This window comes from Stegostoma tigrinum, chromosome 17 (genome assembly GCF_030684315.1).
Source record: "Stegostoma tigrinum isolate sSteTig4 chromosome 17, sSteTig4.hap1, whole genome shotgun sequence".
Lineage (NCBI taxonomy): Eukaryota > Metazoa > Chordata > Chondrichthyes > Orectolobiformes > Stegostomatidae > Stegostoma > Stegostoma tigrinum.
This window is the reverse complement of record NC_081370.1, coordinates 5663714-5686245: the sequence shown is the minus strand read 5'-3', so window position 1 is coordinate 5686245 and position 22532 is coordinate 5663714. Positions and strand designations below refer to the sequence as shown.

The 22532-nt window shown below is 39.2% G+C and overlaps 1 protein-coding gene across 4 annotated transcripts in view; it reads right to left on the bottom strand.

The window, feature by feature from the left end:
* Positions 1–13044: 13044 nt before the first annotated feature.
* mrpl23 (mitochondrial ribosomal protein L23) overlaps positions 13045–22532 on the bottom strand; it is a 76532-nt gene continuing 67044 nt past the window's right edge. For all 4 annotated transcript variants that reach the window (XM_048545598.1, XM_048545599.1, XM_048545601.2 and 1 more), the window contains one exon: positions 13045–13812. In XM_048545598.1, coding sequence (XP_048401555.1) covers positions 13648–13812 — 165 coding nt within the window. In that variant the 3' untranslated portion in view covers positions 13045–13647. The remainder of the gene's footprint in view (positions 13813–22532) is intronic.

The following is a 22532-nucleotide window of genomic DNA, read 5'->3' as shown; positions in this document are numbered from 1 at the left end:
AAATCAATTGGAATCAGGGGAAAATTCTTTATTGGTGGGCAAAGTTTGCTGGTCAAACCTGGCAGAAAGGAAGGTGGTCTAGGTTTTGGAATAAATAATTTCAGCTCCAGAACAATTCAGCAGGAGCAAATCAGAGTAAAGTCCTAGGCCTAACCATCTTTAACTGGTTCACCAATGATTTTCCCTCCATAATAAGGTCAGAAGTGGGGATGTTTGCTGATGATTGCACAATTTTGGGCACACTTTACTCCTCCTCAGATATTGAATCAGTCTATGTCTAAATGCGGCAAGGCCTGGATAATATCCAAGTTTGGCTTGACAAGTGGCAAGTAGGATTTCTGCCACACGAATGTCAGGCAATAACCATCTCCAACTAGAGAGAATCTAACCATCATCTCTTGAGACTCAGAGGTTTTACAATCACTGAATCCTCTACTATCAACATCCTAGAGGTTACCATTGGGATTCAATGAGGGTAAATCATATGAAATAGGGACAAAACCAGGCCATTAGGCCCCTCAAACCCATCCTGGCATTCAACAAGATAATGCCTGTTTTGACCCATGTCTCAAATCCTCTTTTATGCCAGTTCCTCCAAAACTCCAAATCACCAACATTACAAAATCTATCTATCTCATCAAATACTGTGATCTAGCATCTACAATTTCTTGGAGTAGGAAATTCCAGACATTCACTAGTCTGAGAAAAGAAATTCCTCTAAACCTCAATGTGATATGAGTGCCTCTTACTCTGTAACCACATCCCCTAGTTTGATGGTTGAGTCCAGTACTGAAGTAGGATGGGTGAGTCCCGGAAGGGTTCTGTCCAGTGGGGTCTGGCAGAGTATGACAGTGGTTCAATCCCAGGGGTCCAGACCTGCTAGACATAAGGTAGGCGTGCATGCGCGTGAGTGTAAATGTGCAGCAATGCGTATGCGTTTCAATAAAATACATTAATTACTGTGACGACATAAACAGGTCAGAGGCTTGGAATACTGCAGCAAGTAACTGGCATCCTGTCTCCCCAAAACCTGTCTACCATCTACAAGGCACAAGTTAAAAGAGTGATGGAATATTCCCCAAGTGCTTGCAGCTCCAATAACACTCAAAAAGCTTGACACCATCCAGGACAAAACAGCCTACTTGATTGGCACCACGTCCACAAGCATCCGGTCCCTCTGTTCAGATTCTCAGTAGCAGCAGTCTATCCTATCTACAGGATATACTGCAGTAACTCACAAAGTCTCTTTAGACAGCATCTTTCAAACTCAGAAGTGCTTCCAGCCAGAAGATCAAGGGCAGCAGATATATGGGAACACCATCATGTACAAGTTCTCCTCCAAAATCACTCACCAATCCGACTTGGAAATGTATTGCAAGATTCTCAGTAGCAGCAGTCTGTCCCATCTACAGGATATACTGCAGTAACTCACAAAGTCTCTTTAGACAGCATCTTTCAAACTCAGAAGTGCTTCCATCCAGAAGGTCAAGGGCAGCAGATATATGGGACCATCATGTACAAGTTCTCCTCCAAAATTACTCACCAATCCGACTTGGAAATGTATTGCAATTCTTTCACTGTCACTGTAACAAAATCCTGTAACTCCCTCACCAACAACATTACGGGTATACCTTCAACACATGGACTGCAGCAGTTCAAGAAGGCAACTCACCACCAGTTTCTCAACGGCAGTGGTAAGAAGCAACTAGGACGACTGAGGATGAACAATAAATGCCAGCCCAGCCAGCAATGCCTATATCTCATAAATGAACTAAAAAAAAAGGACAATTCCAATGCTCTCCTGGTTGGTTCCCCATCTTTCACCCACCATTAAACTAGCTTGTTAAAAGCTCCATTGTCTGCAGCTTGTCACAAACCAATTCCTCCTCACCAAACACCCTAAACACCAACACTTCAAAATTCAAATTCACATCTACATGTTTAAGCTATCTATTGCCTCTCTCTCTAACCTTCTTCAGCCTTCTAAGAACTCAACATACCTCCTACTCTGGCCTTCTGCACATTCTTTCAGCCAACTAGACCCTAAACACTGGAATAAAAATGCAGGCTGTCATTGCTGTAAAGGGCCAGAACTGGAGATAGGCAGATTTCTTGGAGAGTTGCAAGACTGTTGTCCATTTTGCTCAGATGTATTGCTTCAGTCCAGATCTTTCTACCTCTGACACGAACAAGGAAAATAAATTACAGACTTTCATGAGATTGCCAAGATGTCTGAAGAAGCACACAGCAGGTGAACCCAACTAGCTGCTGAGCTGCAAAGCTTAGCCGGGAACACGCACAAAAAAAAATCAAAGAATGCACTGTCTGAAAGATACATATGTTTAACAAATCCTGTGGCGTAAGGTTTATAGTGCGTGGAGCTGCTGTACGGATCGTTTCATATGCTTCTCTGGTCTTGTGGGCCTCAGTGACGTCTACTCTTCTTTTAGCTGCTTCCAAAATGTTATAGTAATTAAAAAATGGTCCCAGGAGTGTGGTGTCACACTGATCCAATGCCTGCAAGTAATGTTTCTCCCTTCAGCTGTAAAACACCTATTGATTTCAAAAGAGGATAAAGACTATGGGCAAATTCCACAGAATAACCTAACACTAATAACAAACTTCCAAACAATACTATTAATGAAAGCACTAGCAATGCGTCTATTCTTTTCAACCAAATAGATTCCAGTCTCAATTAGCTTTTGTAATATTACATTAAAACCTCATCTTTTGCAATTATTTAGAAGAGGCATTGTGATCACCTTAAGTTTACTGGCAAAGCTAATAAACTTGCTCACAATCACATTGTTCCTGAAACTGATCACACAAGTACAACAAAAATTAAACTGTTATGCTGAAGTTAGAATGACATTTTAAAGAGAAAGATAAACTCCAAAGAGTTTGCTTGCCCCGCGGCTTTCAGAATTTTTTGGCTGCATTTATACTGTGGATGAACTGTTTTGTTTTTCGTGTGGTTTTCCAGTTTGTTGAGGTAATCTTGCGGTATGAGAACAGGACAGAAGCCATTTCCACTTGATTTCTGCTGCAATATGGTTTCCTCCTCTCCCTGCACCGAATTCTCTTAAACATTACATTCCTTCTTGGAAAGATTTCGGAGACGTGAATCTGACACATTGATGATCGAGAGATTATAAGTCATCAACGGAGTGTTTATTTTCAAAACTTAACTTTCCCTGACTGCTTTAAAAAGAAATTCAGGCTGACAAAGCCGACCCACACAAGAGCTAATAACCTCCATAGGAGTGACTCTAACAGCAGAAGGCAAACTAAACACAAGATTGATCTTCAGGGTCTTAGCGCATTCTTAATATTGTTACACGGGCAATAAGAAGTATTGTGTCTGAGCATTTAGTCTGCCCAGTGGCCAATGTCATATCTCACTGATTAAGGACACATTGTTTATACCTTTGATATGAGGTGGAATTTAAATAGATGACAGTAGGCTTAGGACAGTTGGAATTAATGAAGGATATAGATATCATTCATCTAAAAATGGGGAGTTAAATAATACAATCAGCAGGGACAGGAAATTGAACCAAGAGCTTTGTATTTCATCAGGCGATGCCTTTCCCAACTGACAATTTGATTTCCTTCACAATACATTGGGGGAAGCAATGGCCTAGTGATATTATTGCTGGACTGTTAACCCAGAGACCAGGATAACATTCTGGGGACCCAGGTTCAAATCCCATCACGGCAGACGGTGGAATTTGAATTCAATAAAATATCTGGATGACCATGAACTCACTGTCGGAAAAACCCATCTGGTTCACTAAAGCCCTTTTGGGAGGGGAAACTGCCATCCTTACCTGATCTGGCCTACATGTGACTCCAGACCCACAGCAATGTGGCTGACTCTGAACAGCCCTTAAGGCAATAAGGCACGGGCAATAAACGCTGCCTTGTCAGGGATGCCCTCATTCAGTGAATAAATAAAGACAAAATTAATATCAAATGTTAGCGGCTAACAAGTTTGTCAATTTCACGGTTGGATGTGATAGCATAATGTAGGAACAAGAGAAAGTAATTCAGCCCCTTCAGTCTGTTCAGCCACTCAGCAGAACTAGAGCTGATTTTCACGTTAACTTAATTTACCGTTTCAGTTCCTTAACTGCTGATACCCTTGTTTAGCAAAAGTCTATGAATCCTGGCTTTGAAATGACCGACTGGCCTAGACTCAACAGCTTTTTTGAGGTTAAGAGTTCCAGCTTTCTGACGGCGCTGCAATGAAGAAGTGCTCCCTGACATCATCTCTGAATAACCAAGTCTAATTTTAACGTTATGCCTCCTTGCTCTTGAATCATCCACCACACAAAATTATCAACTTTAATCATCTTAAAAAAATCAATTAGATCACCCTTTAATCTAATACATTCTTGAAAATACAAGCCTGTTCTATGTAATGTGTCTATAGTGGCCCTGACACATGCCCATTCAAGCTACAGCTGGCTACAGTCTACATCCCAATAGTTGCTAGTTATGTTTAGCACTAAAATAAATAATGGAGTGGAGTATGGAAAATAATCCAAGTGATTCAAAATACAAGCACTGAAGGGTGAATGAATTGTCTACTGTAGCACACAAGTAGGTCCATAATGCATGATATAATGTTTTCCTATTAGATTGATTATTAGAAGGAAAATTGTAATTAAGCAATGGTTTCAAGCGATATTTTGGCAAACACCACATGGCACCCAACTTCACTGAATCACCTCACTTGATCTTTCATCGTGCACGACTTAGAAAATACACTTCCTCAAAGTATCAAACTGATTTCCCGTCAAACCTTCCTTTCATGCTTAAACACTTTCACATTATAGTTTTCATTGCTCTAAATCAATTCCAAGGTGCCACCTGCCTGAAGTTTATTTCTCCTGTTGCCAAATGGCTCCCCCTGCTGTCCCATTCCTCCCTGCCATGGCTTTCCAAACTGGCCTTTCTTACACCTTGCCTGTGATGAGATCTTTTCCTTTCAACTTTTCAATATTTTTGACTTGCTTTCTCTGCTTTCAGTGCTATGGTGAATCAAGGCATAAACACAAGCCTGTTGCAGATGGCAATACACTGAATGTGATACTGCTGCAACATCAGGATCATTGATTACTCTTTTTAGTATTGTTGATAAAAGCATTATGGAATATAATAGACATGCTGGTTCAAGTATCAACGATGGTATTTTTCGATGCAGCAATGCCATATTTGTTAAGAATCATAAATGTGAATTCTGTGTGTGCGTATTTGCTTGATTGCTCATGGCATCATAGAAGTCAGTAACACAGAAAAAGGCCCGTGAGGCAAAAACAGGACTTAACTATTCTAAGATATACTAAGGAACTGCAGACACTGGAAAATCTGAGATAACAACGTGTACAGATGGATGAACACAGCAGGCCAAGCAGCATCAGAGGTGCAGGAAGACTGACGTTTTGGGCCTATACCCTTCTTCAGAAATGCTAACCCCAATCTCTAACACTTTGCCCACAACCGAACACATCTTCCAATATTATTAGTGAATCCACACACATAGGCTACACTGTTTGCACCTTTATGGTTAATAATAAATAGCATTTGAGTTGTATCTTTAACATAATAAAACACCCCAAGATATCTTATGAACATTATCAAACAAAATTTGATACCAGTCCCACGTAAGGAGACATGTGGGCATTAGATCAGCATAGATTTATCAAAAAGGTAGACTCTAAACAGCATGAAGGGAAGTAGCCATTAAACTCATGGATTCTTCTCTGAGCAACCTTTCTGGCAATATGTTATTCATTCCCAAGATTATCCAATCTAAAATGCTGCCAAATCTCAAGACCTTCAACCCAGTTTTATAGCCCACTGTAACAATGTGAACTCGGGATCCTTTAACTCTGAATATCTCCAAAGCTAAGGAATCACACTACAAACTCAAAAACTCTGGGCTCCCACTGTACTATTGCTGTGTTGACCACTCCCATTCTAATTTTATTAAATTAAAGGCCATACCTTTCACCCATAGTTGTTTAATGCTGTTCATTTACCTTCAACTCTGTGCATCTTGAAAATCCTTCTCATCTTGTAATGTGTCCTTAAAAAGGAGAATGTAAATAAACCTGAGAGCATTTAATAATCTACACTGCACATTTACATCTTTCATGAAAAAAATCAGCATTTTAAAATTCACTCCAAGACATTAGTTAAAACAGTGTCAAAAAAGGCTAACATAGAATAATAACACACATTGTACTGGTGTACTTATTTATCACGGCACATCATCTGGTGCTATAAAACACTTTAAGTAGCATGTACAGAAATTACACTAAGATCCAGAGCTGCACTTCTCATCTGTAGTCTAAAACTATCAACAGCATTGCAATCTGGAAGTTTCTGCGCTCAAAATTCAGCAACAAGGAAGTGTTTACTTTAAATAACCATTTTCTAGCCTTAAATGGACACACAGGTTAGTACCCATCAATTAGTACCCATCATCCTTCACCCATCAGTGAAGGAGGTGTGATTCATAGAGAAAATATAGAAAAGTTAATTGCAAGGTCATGAACAGTGAGATACAGGAACTCCTTAATCTCCATGGGCGGGGTGCAAGATATGGAGCATGGTCAATCCTTCATGTGAAGTGGCAGCTTTACAACAAAACTGCAGAGAAGAGCTCTACCAAAAAGAAGGAATGTTTTCCCTGATGTCAAGTTTCCCTTTGCTAAACTGTTATGACTTTGACTGCGTTAGCCAATCAAAAAAAGCCAGCTTTCACTTAAATATCTAATGACATCATTTACAGATCATTAGCAAATTTGCTTTCCACAGTGATCATAAACACATGCCAGGTTCTCTGATCATTACTTGTAAAGTCAAACTGTTCCCAAAACTCTCGGGGTTATCATCTGAGACTGTCTGATGTCAGACTGCATGTCAAAATCCACAGTCTGCTCAGCCCTGTAACATAATCCATATGGTCAACTTTGGTAGCTGCTGAGGTGGTCAGAACATAGAGCACTGATAAGAGGGAATCCTTTGTAATGAGAGAAGACAGTCACCATGATCTATGAGAGCTCGTGTTTGTGTATTCCTATGGCAATGCACTACACCAATCATTTCTCAATTAGCCCTTCATGCTTCATCTCTGATTATGGTATATGGGAATTCTAACAGTCATAGATGATACAGCTAGCAATCATGTCAACCATATTTAAAAAAATTTGGAATCTCTGATAAACAATTCGAAGATTGCACAAGTCATTAACTATATTCTGAGTGTTATGTAGCCAAAATAACTATTTCGCCAAACAAAAAAGTTGAGTTTATAAAGAGGCTGGCTCTGGCATGTCGTGTCTAAATGCTTTTCAAATTATTCAGATCTGGCTCTTTAAATTTCATTTTGAAAATGTAGTTTCAAAGGTCAGTTGAACATGGCAGTAGAAATTAATAATCTCATCTCTAAAAACTCTCATGATGCAACCTTAGGCAAATCCTTCTACATTCAGTATCTAATTACACATTGCATGCCATAGACAAATTCTGCCCTTGATATCAGAGTGATTTCTAGGACTTAGATGAGTATTTGCACTGTGCCATCAATAACACAACAACTTGTATTTATTTAGTACCTGCAGGAATTTCAAAGCAAGAAGATCTTTAAAAGTGAGGCACTGCTGAACTGGGAGCTAAAAGTAAGTCAGTGATCACATATGTGAACAGTTCTTAAGACGGTGAGAAGTCTATTGCTCCAAAGTTTTGGATGGCCTGGAGCTTAAGATGACTAGAACGTAGACCAGATATACAGTGAAACAGTCAAATTTAGAGGTAGCAAAGACATGGATGAGAGTTTCAGCAGCAGTTAAGCTAAGGCAAAAGGTGGATGACAGACATAGTACTACCCAGAAACTGACTTTGATGGAGTCTGCTCCGCCATACTCTTTGCATCAAATGCAAAGCTTTTAAGTTACTGGACTATGTTTAAATTTTATTGATAGCTAACAGCCATATACCTCATCACCTCTATTCACTATAGAAATTTCACAGGCAGACAAACAGCAAGTAAACTCTACGCAACAAAGCAAGCCTGGAGAGAGAGAGAGAGAGAGAGAGAGAGAGAGAGAGAGAGAGAGAGAGGGAGAGAGCAAAAAACAGAGAATGTGTATTTATTCATCACATGCAAAACTTCATGTTCGAGTGCTCTTGACTTCAATACTTCAAGTGTTTTTCAGCCCATGAAGCCATTTCCAAAAAGTGTTGGCACTATTGTAATGTAGGAAATACAGCAGGCAATCACAACAAACTTCATAACAAGCATTATAACAACCATATAATCAATTCTATTGACCACAGTTGAGGAATAAGTATTGTGGAGAATTTTACTTTCCTTGAAAACAGCCCAATGAGATCTTACACTTGGGGAAGTTAGCGGTACCTTGTTTCAGTGGAAGCACTTTCACCTCCGAGTTAGAAGTCCAGAGGTCTGGGATCAGAAAAATCAAGAAACTGAGGAAACACTGCATTATTAGAGGCAGTGACATCACCTCTTAAAATGACATAAATCATCCTGTGGCACTATTTTGAAGATAATCAGAGGGGTTCTTCCTGGTATCCTGGTCAATATTTCTCCTACAATTTTCATCAACAAAAACAGACAATCTGGTCATTATCACATTTCGGCATCTTACTGTACACAAATTGCCTACCACGGTTCCTGTAATATCACAGCGGCTACACTTCAAAAGTGCTGCATTGGATGTAAAGTACTCTCAAGTGTCCTGAGGAATTGAAAGGTGTTAACATAAATGCACATCTTTCTATTATTGTACTGGCACATCTGAAAAATGGCACAGCTGATAGTGCAACAGTCAGTATTGTCCTAAAACAAGAGCCCACATTGCAGTTAAATAATCCCAGAGACTTGCTACACAGTAGTCTGAACAGATAAAATCAAATCACTTTGTTGGACCAAAACAGCTTTATGAAGGAACAAAGTCAGTCCCTCCTTCTTTTAACTATATTGAAATGAGGTTCACAATTCCTAATATTTCTCATTGAGGTGGGGAGGAGAAATCAATGTCAAATTTTAAAAAGAGGTAACACAACCAGACAAAAGCAGCAAAAAGTTCAACAGTATCACAGAAAACAATTACAGAACTTTCACAAAGGAGTTTCAGTGGGGCAACTTGGTTCGAGGGAGGAGGAAGGATGGGACAGTAGACTGGGGAGTCCTTAAACTATAAAAATATTTATCTTTCGTACTGAAATTCTAGTACAATTTTTAAAAGCCATAATGTACAATAAATCTTTACAACTGTATAACTGAAGTGCTATTTCATCAAACTGATTTGTGGAATATTCACATTCATTAGGGTTGCATGATTTACATTGCAACTTGGTAAAATTCATCCTTCTCCAAGGATGGGCCATTTTTTTTTCCACCATTTCTGCTCTAAGCATTAGGTTGCAGTAAGCAACATACCACCTCTCAAGTAATACTGACTTTTAATTCTTGGTGTTTGCTGTATTGCCTGTGTTTCTATCTGGGGAACCAGAAAGTACCCTCTCAACAGTTTCTCTTGTGCCCAAAGAGCCATCCATGAAAATTTTGGAAGTTGAAGTGAAGATGTGAGTTAGCCTGGGGTAGCAGAAGATAACACAGTCATGGCTGCTGCCAGGGAAGTGAGTATCACATCCACAAAACTTCTGCTGTTATCACAAACCAGTTAATTATTCAGGGAATGGAAGTTCCTACTAATTTTAAATTTCATTGGCTTGTGACTGGATCGTTTGATGGCCATTTGGATGCAATTTGCAACTGACAGATCAATACTGTATTCAGAGATTAGGCTCTGTTGCCTTTACGCTTCCTTCCAGTGGTCTACCCTCCTGATGTCCAGAGTTCTGCCTTACCTGCTAATGACATCGCCCCTCACCACCATAAGGCTCAAAATCTGGCAGTCATGCCCTGACTGGCAGGTGAGGCATTTCTTCTTACCTACAGATGGTCACCCTAATGCCTTCGGAAGTGTTTACGCTGACCAGCTGGTCCCACTAAGGATATATCTGATCAAGAGCTGAGCCACCTTTTGTCTTTTGACCCTCTTAACAGGCAAGGCGATAACCATGACTGGCTCCCCATGAAGGATCCCTTTCCCCTCAGCTGTTGTCATACCAGCTTCTAAAATCTCCCCAAACAGATTCCCGAGTTAGATATCCCATCTCCCCCATTTCACCTTTACAATAAGCTTGAAATGAACTTTTTGAAAGTCTTTATTAACCTAACTTGGGAGTGCAAAATCCCTATTCAAACATCCTCCCACACAGCCCCTTGTCGCCAGCATCTGCGCTGACACATTGAATTGTTCCTAGCCATTCCCAGCACTGGCTTTTTCGAGGTTACCATTCCCATCTTAATGAGGGAGTGGGTGGTGGACGGAAGTTAAGCCCATGACTTTCACCGATGGAGATCCTGAGCTTCCACAAAAGCTTTCCTGAGAAACTAGATACAAATCAAAGTGTGACCTAGTTCTGTTCTCTACAACAAAGTGTACGTAAAACTGGAAACCTGCCTAAGCAATTAAATACTCACCTCAGCCTCTCAAGTCAACTCTAGTTTGCAAGGCACAGCAGACTTGTAGCCCAGACCAATTTTTATCTGTGCACTTCTTTAAACACCAGTCAGACAGCAGTCTTCTCTGTATTACAGCAAGTAGTTGCTCATGGCCAAGCAAACAAACATGAAAAGAATTCCTCAACAATATCTACTATGCATTGATAACAAAGTGTGAAGCTGGATGAACACAGCAGGCCAAGCTTGTGCTCATGAGATGCTGCTTGGCCTGCTGTGTTTATCCAGCTTCACACTTTGTTATCTTGGATTCTCCAGCATCTGCAGTTCCCATTATCACTTCTACTATGCATTGAAATTGTTTATACAAACTCAAAGAACTTCTTAGTGTCTACCTTATTCACTATGATTTATCATAACTAACCAAATTTGACAGCTATCTAAACCAATCACTGATACATACCCAGTAAGCAATTTCCATCTGACTTACCATGACTGACAAGACACCCCAGAGTAACAGGAGCCAATAAACTGTACACCTTCTAGACCCACTCTCTTCCTCTGTACGAAGTTCTGCAATAAGTCTGAAACATTCGTAACAATCTTCAGCCAGAAACATGAGGTGGATGCTAACTTTCAGCTAATTTGATTTACTCCAGGCCATATCAAGATATGGTTTGGAGGCAATGGATGCTATAGAAGCAATGGGCCCTGACAATACTTCAGAAGACTCGTGCTCCAGAACTAGCCACTACCTGAACCAAGCCGTTCCAGTACAGCTACAAGACTGACATCTACCCGACAATGTAGTAAACTGCCCAGATACGTCCTATACACAAGTAGGACAAATCCAACCTGGCCAAATACCGTCCCATCAGTCTACCCTCGATCATCAGTCAAGTGATGAAAGGTGTCATCAACAGTGCTACCAAGTGGCATTTGCTTGGCAAGAACACGCTCAATGATGCATAATTTGAGTTCTGCCAGGGTCTCTCAACTCATGATCTCATTCAAACATGGACGAAAGAGCTGAATTCCAGAGGTGAGATGAGAGAAACAGCCCTTGACATCAAGGCTACATTTGACTGAGCATGGCATAAAGGAGCCTTAGCAAAACTGCAATCTCTCCACTGGTAGGAGTCATACCTGACATACAGGTTATGGTTGTTGGAGGTCAGTCAAGTCAGCTCGATGAAATCTCATGCAGGAGTTCCTTGCTTCATCATTGGCCTTCCCTCCATCATAAGGTCACTAGTGGGAATGTTCACCAAAGACTGCAAAATGTTCAGTATTATTTGCGACTCCTCAGATATTGAAGGAGTCCAAGTTTAAAAGCAACAAGATGGCCTGAGCTGCCAAGTGACAAGCAACATTCACAGCACACAAATGCCAAGCAATGACCGTCTCAGTAAGAAACAATCTAAGCACTGCCCCTTCACATTCAATGGCATTATCATCATAGAGAGCCCCACTATCATCAACTGGGGTCCACCGTTGACCAGAAATTCAACTGGATTCACCATATATGTACAGTGGCTACAACAGCCAGTCAGAAGCTAGGAATACTGTGGCAAGTAGCTCACCTCCTGACCCCCAAAATTCTTATTAAAGTCACTGATTTCTACAACTGTTCAACTGTAACTATATAACATCTTGTGAGCAACTGGAAAATTGTTTGCTACTCGTACTTCCTATTCCCTAGTTCACAGTGTCATAGAATCCCTACATTGTGGAAGTAAGCCATTCAGCCCAGAGACCACATCAAACCTCCGAAAAGCATCCCACCCAGGCCCACACCACATCCTCCCTTCATGTAACCCTATGTTTCCCATGGCTAATTCACCTACCTGCACATCCCTGGACACTATGGGTAATTTAGCATGGCCGATTCACCTAAACTGCACAACTTTGGACTGTGGGAGGAAAGCAGAGCACCTGAAGGAAACCCACGTACAGAGAACGTGCAAACTCCATGCAGACAGTCGTCCGAGGCTGGAATCAAACCCAGGTACCCAGTGCCATGACACAGCAGTGTTAACCACTGAGCCACTGTGCCACCCCTCAGTTTTGTTTCTCAAGCTCCTCATGTATAGTCTCACCTGCTGTGAATTTAGCAAAAACCAGAAGGAGAAGCAGAAGCAAATAAAAAAATTAAATACTGTATATATTGAAAATCTGACAAACAGAAAGCAGAACATCTTGCAATATTTATCCATTGATGCATGTTAAACAAAAATATCAGGACATAGTCTTATTTTCTTAAATAGCAAGATTTGTATGCAATTTCCCAGGGGTCTCTTCTTGGCCAAACCATGATAACCTGCTCCTATCCACCTTGAATAACAAACAAGCCTGAAAACTCAACCCAGCATTTGGAATACATCAAATAGGTCTCTAATCACCACATGTACTGAGATGTGCTACAAGCTTGCTGTTCAAATAATTATTACAAAATTTATTCAAGTATCACTTCACAATATATTGGACTGTTGTTTTAATGAGAATGAACAATTACAATTTACAAATTTGATTCTATGTCAAAAACAGTATACAGGGTATTCCAATAAATTCCTTGGAAGGCATGATCTTTTAACATGACATCTGGCCTTAGTATAACTTCATTTTGTTCCACCAACGTTGAATTTAACCTTTCACCAAATTAATTTAAGCTGTTGGGTGCCCTCACGTGCTTACATATACATTCTGACTTTCGCAGCTCCCACAGGATTCAGAGTTTTGGATCCAGACAAACAATGCTCAGGTGTTTGTGCCAATTACCAAGTTTCTAATCATCAACGTCAAAGTTCAATCAAAGTCAAACTTACAACACAACACCTTATGATGGATTACAGGAATCTAATCAAATCACTTGTTAAGAACAGCTGCTGTTCAGCAAACATTACACAAGATGAGTGCATGTTCACAGGATGTATCCCTCACAATAAACAATATGAAGCATCTGAAACCTGCCGAGTTGACACTCTTTCAAAACAAAAATACTCAGTTCATGCTTGGTCAGCAAGCTATCTGGAAAATAATATTTTCTTTTTTTAAAAAAAACTTTTGAAAAGTTGTTTCTCTTAAAGTCCAAACCATTCAGTGACACCTCCTCGCCGTGGGTCTGCTTTCTGTTTCTGCTTCTCATCTTCCAGAAACTTATTTTGGATATCTTCCATAGAGCCTGGTTCAGGAGTTTGGTCTTTTTGAGGAAAAATGTCTGGAAATTTGAAAGTCTGACCTTGGGCCTAAATAAAATAAAGAATGAACATTTTTATACATTAAAAACGTTTGATGGTTGAGTGGAGGTAATCATTCAATATATATGTAATTTTTAGACTGCTTACATTTTATAGAAACGCTACAAATTTGGAATTAGCATAACATTAAGACAGGTATTTATATTAGGTGCTGCAGAGTTTTGAAAATAGCAACTGCACCTGCAATTCTTAATATGGCAAGTTTCTTGTCTCAACAGTACAATCACTAGATGGTGATAAAGGAAAGGACTAATGTATTCAATCTATTCTTTCAAAAGGACTGCGTGAGGAAAAACAGAAAAGGTTTACATTTCTGGATGCTTTTTAGCATCCCGTTACAGTGCAGGGATCCACAGACAAGGGTAATAAGGTACAACAGAACAATACAACAAATCACAACAGGTAATTTCTAAGACACCATCACTTTATGTGTAAAGTTCCACTGCATAACAACCTGGAAATGGGCCAAATTATGCCACATGCCAATTGGTATCCAAGCTCTACAAAGTGACTGGAATATTCTTCACTTCCAAAGGTCTTGCCATGTATCAAAGCAGTTTGCCTTTTTTTTTCATTTGAACGGTATTTGTCAAGTTTATGATACTCTTCTATGGTTTTAGAACAGATTAATTTAAGCTGTTGTGAACTAGTTGGACCCAAACGTTGTTGCACTGACAAACCACATGTAGATAACTTGCAATGTAAACCAGCATATGTGGGATGCAAAGTCAAGTGCTGCAGCACTTTGATAATTTTTCTGCAATTGCACTTTTTTTCGATCAGTAATTGATGGCATATTTCTACCCCAAATTGGTTTCAGGATATTTATATCATCTAATGCATTATTGAGAAAAAATGCTTCAGTAAAACAAATAAAAATGCTTCCCATCAACTTTCATGGTCAAAGTGTTTCTCTCTTTCAGGCCAATGGCCTTCCAAAATACCAATAAGAGTTTAAACTGAAACAGTACATATATTGAAATGGGATTAACTTTGTGATAAAAAGTATTTGTTTCAGTTATGCACTAACCTGTTAATTATATTGTTATTTCATTATTATTGCTGCATGATACAGCAGCCTGACATTCTACTTTTCTGAAAGGGTTTCCATTTACCCGAGTTAACTTTGTTTTGTTAAACCTACAGAATCAGACAAATGTCATCAAGGGTTGCCTTATTTTGAAACCTTATCGTAGCTCACATAATTAGCTGAAGACTGGCATCTATGACGCTGGAGGCCTCTGGAGCAACAGGTCAGAGGCTCTAAATTCTGTGGTGAGTAGCTCAGATCTTGCCTAATCTATAAAGATACAAGTCACGAGCATGATAGAATATTCTCCACTTGCCTGGATGGCTGCAGCTTGATGGGCATCCCATCCATCACTGTAAACACTTACACAATAAACACTTACTCCTTCATCACCAACATTCAAAGGTATCAAAGGCATCAGGCATACTGGCAAGCAGGGCAGTAACTCAACAAGACTTCTCTAACAGAGCCTTCAAAACTCGCAACCTGATGGGATCAACATTACCTACAGAACCTACCAACCCCTCAACTCATAACAACTTGACTTTGAACCACACCACCAGTATGTCAGTTCAAAGTCATGAAACTTCCATCCTAACGACACAGTGGGTATCCCTGCACTCCAGAGACTGCAGTGATTCAAGAAGGCAGCTCTGGAGCAAAACTGGAGGTGGCAATAAATGTTGGCCAGGCAGTGGCACCCACATGCCATGAACAAATAAAACAAAATAATGGTGGTGTTAATGGCCTCCTTCTGTGCTATATAAGTCCAAAGTTTCTATGTTAAAGCTTTGGGAGATTAGAATTGCTCATTGTACAGACGTTAAGAACCTGACATACAAGGTTTTGAACTTGTAAACAAATTATTCAGAAGTGAAAATTGGCCAGGATTGTGCTGATTCACTGTCCCACGTCAATATTGGGTGAGGGCAGAATCAGGTTTGACATACTGCAATCAAAGAACCTGATAATGTTCACCAACATAACTCAGACAAAAATACAAAATAGCAGCCAAGAATGCTTAAAGCAAAGCATGTTTATGATTAAGCTTACCAATAAAAACCAAGGTCTCAAGGAAGGTACCAGTAATTCTACTCCCTTCACAGGTGACAGTCTAAGACCTGGAAAATGGACTTCATTCATTTTTTTGTCACATTATTACAGAATAAATTTGGAAATGTGCCTTGAAAGTCTGAGTAAAGTACCAAAACTGAGGTTTACTTAAAGTTTTTACAATGAGGATGTCACTACCCATTTCAAAAAGATTTCTACTTTCAGAAATATCAGAAGTATCAGAAACTCCAAGTGTTAAACTAATTATTCAACAGATTTAATTGACCTTTAAGGCAGTCAGGATTGTCTGGCAAAAAGATGTAAAAATGAAGGCTTCCAAAAGCCAATACCAGACTGTGCATTTCAGATTCCATACCGCAAATTTCAAACCACACTTTTTTCCTGGGAGATTGGCTAAATAATTCACTGCAATTTGCAGAGAGACAGAGAGATGTGGAGAGCAAATTGCATTTCTATCCTTTCTTTTAGTTCAATCTCTAGTTCTCTTTTTGAGATCGAACAGAAAAAGCTGAGCCTGCTGAACTACTGCAACAGTGTACACAAAGGTGAAATCAACTAACTGTAGCATTAATGTTCAAAGATGCAGAAGGTCATGTTACTGAATGAGTAATAACTAAATAAGAATTCAAACCTCTCCATGGAATTTTGAGAATTTGAATTCTCGAAATTTGCAAAGAAAAACTGGTCCCAATAGAAATGACCATTAAAATCTTGCATTGATCTAACAAGCCAACAGAAGGGAAAACTATCATTCTTATGAATTCAGTCTTGAACCAAGATGGTCAATTTAAAGGTACTCTTCAGTTGTTAGCCTTCAACAATAAATGTAGCCCTTGCCTGTAATGCCTACGTACAAAGAATAAATATTTAAAAAGCTGCTTTGACAGGCTGACTTAACAGCAGTCTTAAAGACTTTTGAATCAACACATGAACAAGGCAGCAGAATTCTTGAGGTCAGCAGGGCCACAATTTGAAGTCTATTAAATGATATTTTCCCTTGCAATACTATTTCAAGTTCAGCACTGATAGTTATGTGATTAAATATCACACATTATTCTGGTCACTGCTGTGCCATGTTAATTCTTGTTTGGTTTAATTACTATTTTAATAATCACATCTATGACAGCATATTGTAAGATGCTTTCCCACCACCATAATCATTTCTACTTTCAAATTTTCTCTCATTTTTCTCCCTCTACTGCCTGAAGCTCTCCCTCCTTATTTCACTGCCCCCACACTGAAGTATCATGTCTGATATCTGTTTACCAGAATGCAGCATTGGTGTTGGGTCCCCAAACCCTCTTCAGTTTCCACACCGTAGGGATTCTATTCTACTCCATTCTATTCTATTCTACAGACTAAGCACAATCTAATTAAATTGTGAAACAGGCTCAAACGGCTGAAAGGCATCCCCTTTTTCCTATGTTCCTAACATTGTGTTGACAGCAACAGTACTGTTTCAATTCAAGCTTCAGTTAACTTTTACAAGCCAAATTCAAGGTTAGCTCTCACAGGGAAGCCTACATCACTTATACACTGAAGTGAGACTTTATGTGCAGAAGTTGCCAATAACAGTGCACTATGAATGAATGTTTTTTTGTCTGTATCGCATGCTGAATATCAACTGTATGCGATCGCTACAGAAAAAAGAATTTCATGCTCCAGACACTTAATGGATTAAATGACCAAAACATTTATGCAAAAACAAGTAGTGAGAGCAAACTCCTGAAGTCAGTCCAAATAACACAGCAGCTTGAATACCTTCCTGAAATGGTTAAAACAGTCAAAGCCAATGGTTAAGTCCTTCACAAGTCATTCAAACTAACAAAATGGGAAGCAGCCAACCTAATTAATACTGATTTGTCTTTCATGAAGCTATTGACTGTAGCCATCAAGCGCTCATGACAGAAATACTTAACTTTAGAATTGTTAAAGTTAGGTCTGAACAGGAGGTAAATGGTGTATCAAACTGATTCTTACATTCAAAACTGCTATGTAAATACAACTTCTCGAAGAAGTCAGTGTGCCAAACAGAGGAACTTTACTCAAAAACTGGATAGCAAATTCCACAACAGGTGCACAAAACATGCTGATATTTATGTCTCATGTTAGACAACTGCGGCCTTGTTTACATCTTGATTAATCATCAACAAAGCTCAATGATGTACATTAATCATTTCTATCACAACACTTACTAACCAAGTTACAAACATGTGTAAACAATTAACAGTGCTTAATTGACTGACGTTTTCATTACATGAGCAAAGGAACTCCAGAAATGAGGTGCGACTGATTGTCCTTGACACCAAGCTTAATGTGAGTGAGTGTGGCATCAAGGAGCCCTAGCTAAACAAGAGCTAACAGGAATCTGGGAGAAAACTCTCCAGATGGTTGAAGTCATGCCTGGTACAAAAGAAGATAATTGCAGTTTTTGAAGTTTTCAGAATGGTCTGAAAGATCACTGGACAGAAAACGTTAACTCTATTTTCTCTCCACAAATGCAGCCAGGCTTGCTGAGTTTCACCAGCAATTTCTGTTTTAGATTACTAAGCAGAATTTATCTTTGATCGATTTGAGGAGCTACAAGGTCATGTGACCAAACACTTGGTGAAAAGAGTAGACATTAAGAAGAGCTTTGAAGAAGGTTGAGACTTATGGAGGTAATTCCAGATTTTAGGGCAGAGGCAGCTGAAGGTTCAATTACCAAAGAGAGAGTGATGGAAATCAGATGTACAAGGGGCCAGAATTGGAGGTACAACAATATCTTGGAGAGTTTCACAACTGTAGATGATTACAGACGAATAATAAGGCACTGTCAGACTGTAAGTCAATGAGCACCAAAATGTGGTGCAAGTTAAAATGCAGGCAGATAAATTTTGGATTAGCAGAATCTTCTCTGTCTTAAAACCTCTCGAAGTACAAATACCACAAGTCCAATTTCTAAGATTAAAGGTGGACCACACAAGAGGCAGAGAGATGGGTGATGGCATGGATGTTCATGGCAGCAAGAAAACCTTAACTTCCATACAAAACATTTCACATCCTTCGTGATTTTCATTTCAGCACTGCATCCTTCCAGAACCATGCCTTCTCTTTCATACAATGACAAATTTGCATCCCCTGAACAATACATCAAATTTGGAGATACATGAAATAGATAGGGTTGACCAAAACAATTTTCAGCCTGAAAATTCACTGTGGAAATTCGGCCATGCAGACAGTATTCCATTCTCGTACCTAGAAGGTACTATATTTGTCAACGGAACATAATGGATGCTCTTTGACAGCCTTACGCACAAGACAAATGCCTACAGATCGATCATGCAACAAGATCAATGGCTGTCTGCTACATTTCCGAAAGCACTTAAGATGGATAGACAATAAAACTAAAATTACATTTTTGCCAGCAGTGTCCTTGAAACAAGATCTATAATTACAAACAGAAAAGTTTATATGTTTACAACAAGTGATACCATCTCAGGCAACAGTGTTTGAAGGAAAGGAATCTCTCCATTTTATATATTCCAAGACAAATCTAAGTAGTAAACTTTAAAAGAAAAAGAGATTTCAAAGCTCCCAACTACTTAACATGGGTGTAAGCCATAGTCCAAAATAATCATTATCCACCCCAAGCCTGTCATAACACAAGATCAATGATAATAAAATTAGGAATGTGACGGGCTGCTCAAGGAGGTAGGAGAGGAGAAATATGTTGAGTACAAGCTCATTAAGTCGAAGAAGTGCAACATCCTAAACCCACCTCAAGCATTATGATTAGCAATCCAGTTTAGCAGTGTAAGTGCCACAGTGCAGATTCTTCAGTATTTCTGGATAGTAGGTTTAATAGGTCAATTCTAAAGACCAAACATCAAATTCAACTCCCAATCTGTACTAGATTAGTTCACAGACACAACAATGGCAGTACAACTAGCCTCAGTGCTTGGCAGAATGGAAAAGAAACCCACAATTCTTGTTTTTGATAAGTACCTCGCAATGAATTCTGGAAAGTGGTCGTGCTTGGATGTTATACAAAGGCACGATTGCACTCGACTGTGACACCATCAATAATCAAATAAATTATTAACTTCCTTGTTACGAATTAATAATAGCCACTTCAAGTGTGTACTTAGAAAGGCTGTAAGGGTGTGTGAAGACAGACATAGCAAAATTCAGCACCAAGCGGGGGGGAAACAAAAAACAAATGAGACAGAGTCAGAGCAGAAAATCTGCAGGGATCATCTACACTTCATTTTAATGTGGCACTTATTTTCATCAATCACTACTATCAATTATCCTACATCCTACCTATTTAAGAGTCTGCCCAGGAAACAATGCATAATTCCAAACATTGCTCTTTTTCAGTCGCACATTACTGGTGTCAATAGTGCACAGCAGTGTTTTAACATTAATAATGTCTGCTAATGTATTTAAAAAAAACATGTTTTCCATCACATGGCAATCTGGGCATTGGATAAAATTACCTTGTTTGTGCACTGCTTTGAATGCATAATAGCCCAGTTCAAGAGGACCAAGAGGGAAAAAGACTCATACAGCAAGATGTTCTAAGCTTTACTAATAAAGGCAGCTATTCAGATGGAAATTAATACAAGAATGGGACTCAGCAAAATAAACCACAAAGACACAGTCCGCAAATAATAGTCACAGAAGGTCAACTGTGGCTCAACAGTTAACACTTTTGCCCAAGTCAGAGCTGTGGATTCAATTACTATTCCAGAAAGTAGAGGACAAAACCTAAGCTGATGGGGCCCTGGGTCAGAAATGCCACATTTCATTGAAGATATTAAACTGAGGCTTGATTGCCCTGTCTGATGGGTACCTCAGCACTATACTGAAGAGGAGGAAGGCAGTCTCCAGGTGTTCTGAACAATATTTATCCCTCAGCAAACATCAATAAAATAGATGATCTGTTCATTACTGACCATACCCAACCAGACTGTTCATGAAACTGACAACACAATGTTCAACATTAGATGTTGTCTAATTGCAGAGCTACATGTGCTGGATAATCCTGAATTTGCGAGGAATTACGCAGTTACTCAGTTTAGGATTGTCAGTGAAGCATGCAGGGTATACTACAAGCTGGACATAGTAATACACAGGTCCCAGTTCTTTGCAGATAGACAGATCATACGCATGCAATGCACATATTTCAGATGAGCAAAATAGGTAATAGCCATTCGCTGGTTCATTTCTCAAGGTAATCTTTACTAATCAAAGTTTAAAATTTAAGTACAGCCTCGGAGTGACCCATCAAAAATCACTAAAAGGTACATGCTCCATAGCAATACCTCTAATATTGACACAAACCAAATCAGCACTCTTCTCTCATGCAGTATGAATGATGATTTTCCACATGAGGTTGCATTCTTGTGGAAGTGTCCAGATGTGGACAAGAGACAGAGCTTCACAAAATGTTCCTTGCTTCAGCAATACTTATGGTCTCATTGTCGATTTTGGCCTTTTGTGAAAATGGACCATTATATATGGCCATTTGTAGTGGTGGAAATAACTCTATAGTTATGATCCTACTATGATATTTAATTGGTTATTCATGACAAGATGTGAAAGGACTATATAAACGCAGGTTTTTGTGAATGGAACCGTGATGATAAGAAAAATTTTGGAATTAGGATTTTTAGGGTGGCATTTAACATTGCAGAAGCAATCATAAAGAAGAAAAAATCAGGCAAGTGCACTCTCTCATCAGAAAAATACGAGACCACAGAAGAACTAAGTAGTTGACTAAAAGGCTATTAGTGAGAGAAACAAAAAGAGAAGATATAGAAGAAAGATGCTGGACTGAATATCAGATAGGTGACAGCAAAGAAAAACTTACTCAAAAAGAGGAACACAGCACACACAATGAGGGGAATAAACAGAAAATGGAAGACAGTAATGTGGTTGTTTTTTACTTTTACTGAGATTCAAGGTTATTTTTAGTTTAACGTTTTGATCCTGAATATCATCAGTAGTATAATGTTTGCTGCTCCTTTTCCTCACTAATGTCAACACTTCAATAAACAGGAGCCAAAAGTAGGCTTGACCATTGCAACTGGCAGGGTTTGAAGGCTAATAAAATAACCCCAGAAGAATAATAAATCATTGCATAAACACTTTGCTTTCCAGTCACACCATGTAGCTTAGCATGAAAAAGGACACACAAATGCATGCTATGGGCCGCAGTGCAGCTTTCCAATCATCATATACTCCCACTGGAACAAGTGTCACTGTAACCATGCCCCACACACTCACACCACTTATGCATTCTATACACTTACACAGCTGAAAATGGTTTTCAAATTACATTCCAAGGACATGGAGCATAAAAAAAAACAGGAAATAAGATTATAGCATATACCAAAAACTTCCTGTTATTGTAAACAACTGCTATACTGAAAGCACCTGCTGGTGGGATTTGTCAGTTAACAACTTCTACTATAACGTTAAACCAATTCATGTTTCAGACAGATTTAAAAAGTTGTTCTCTTTACTTCTTTCTGCCAAAGACATTTTATGATAACAAGAAGTTTTCTTTAAAAAAAATCAATATTCTTGCAAAAATGTGAATCCTCACAGGTGCTGG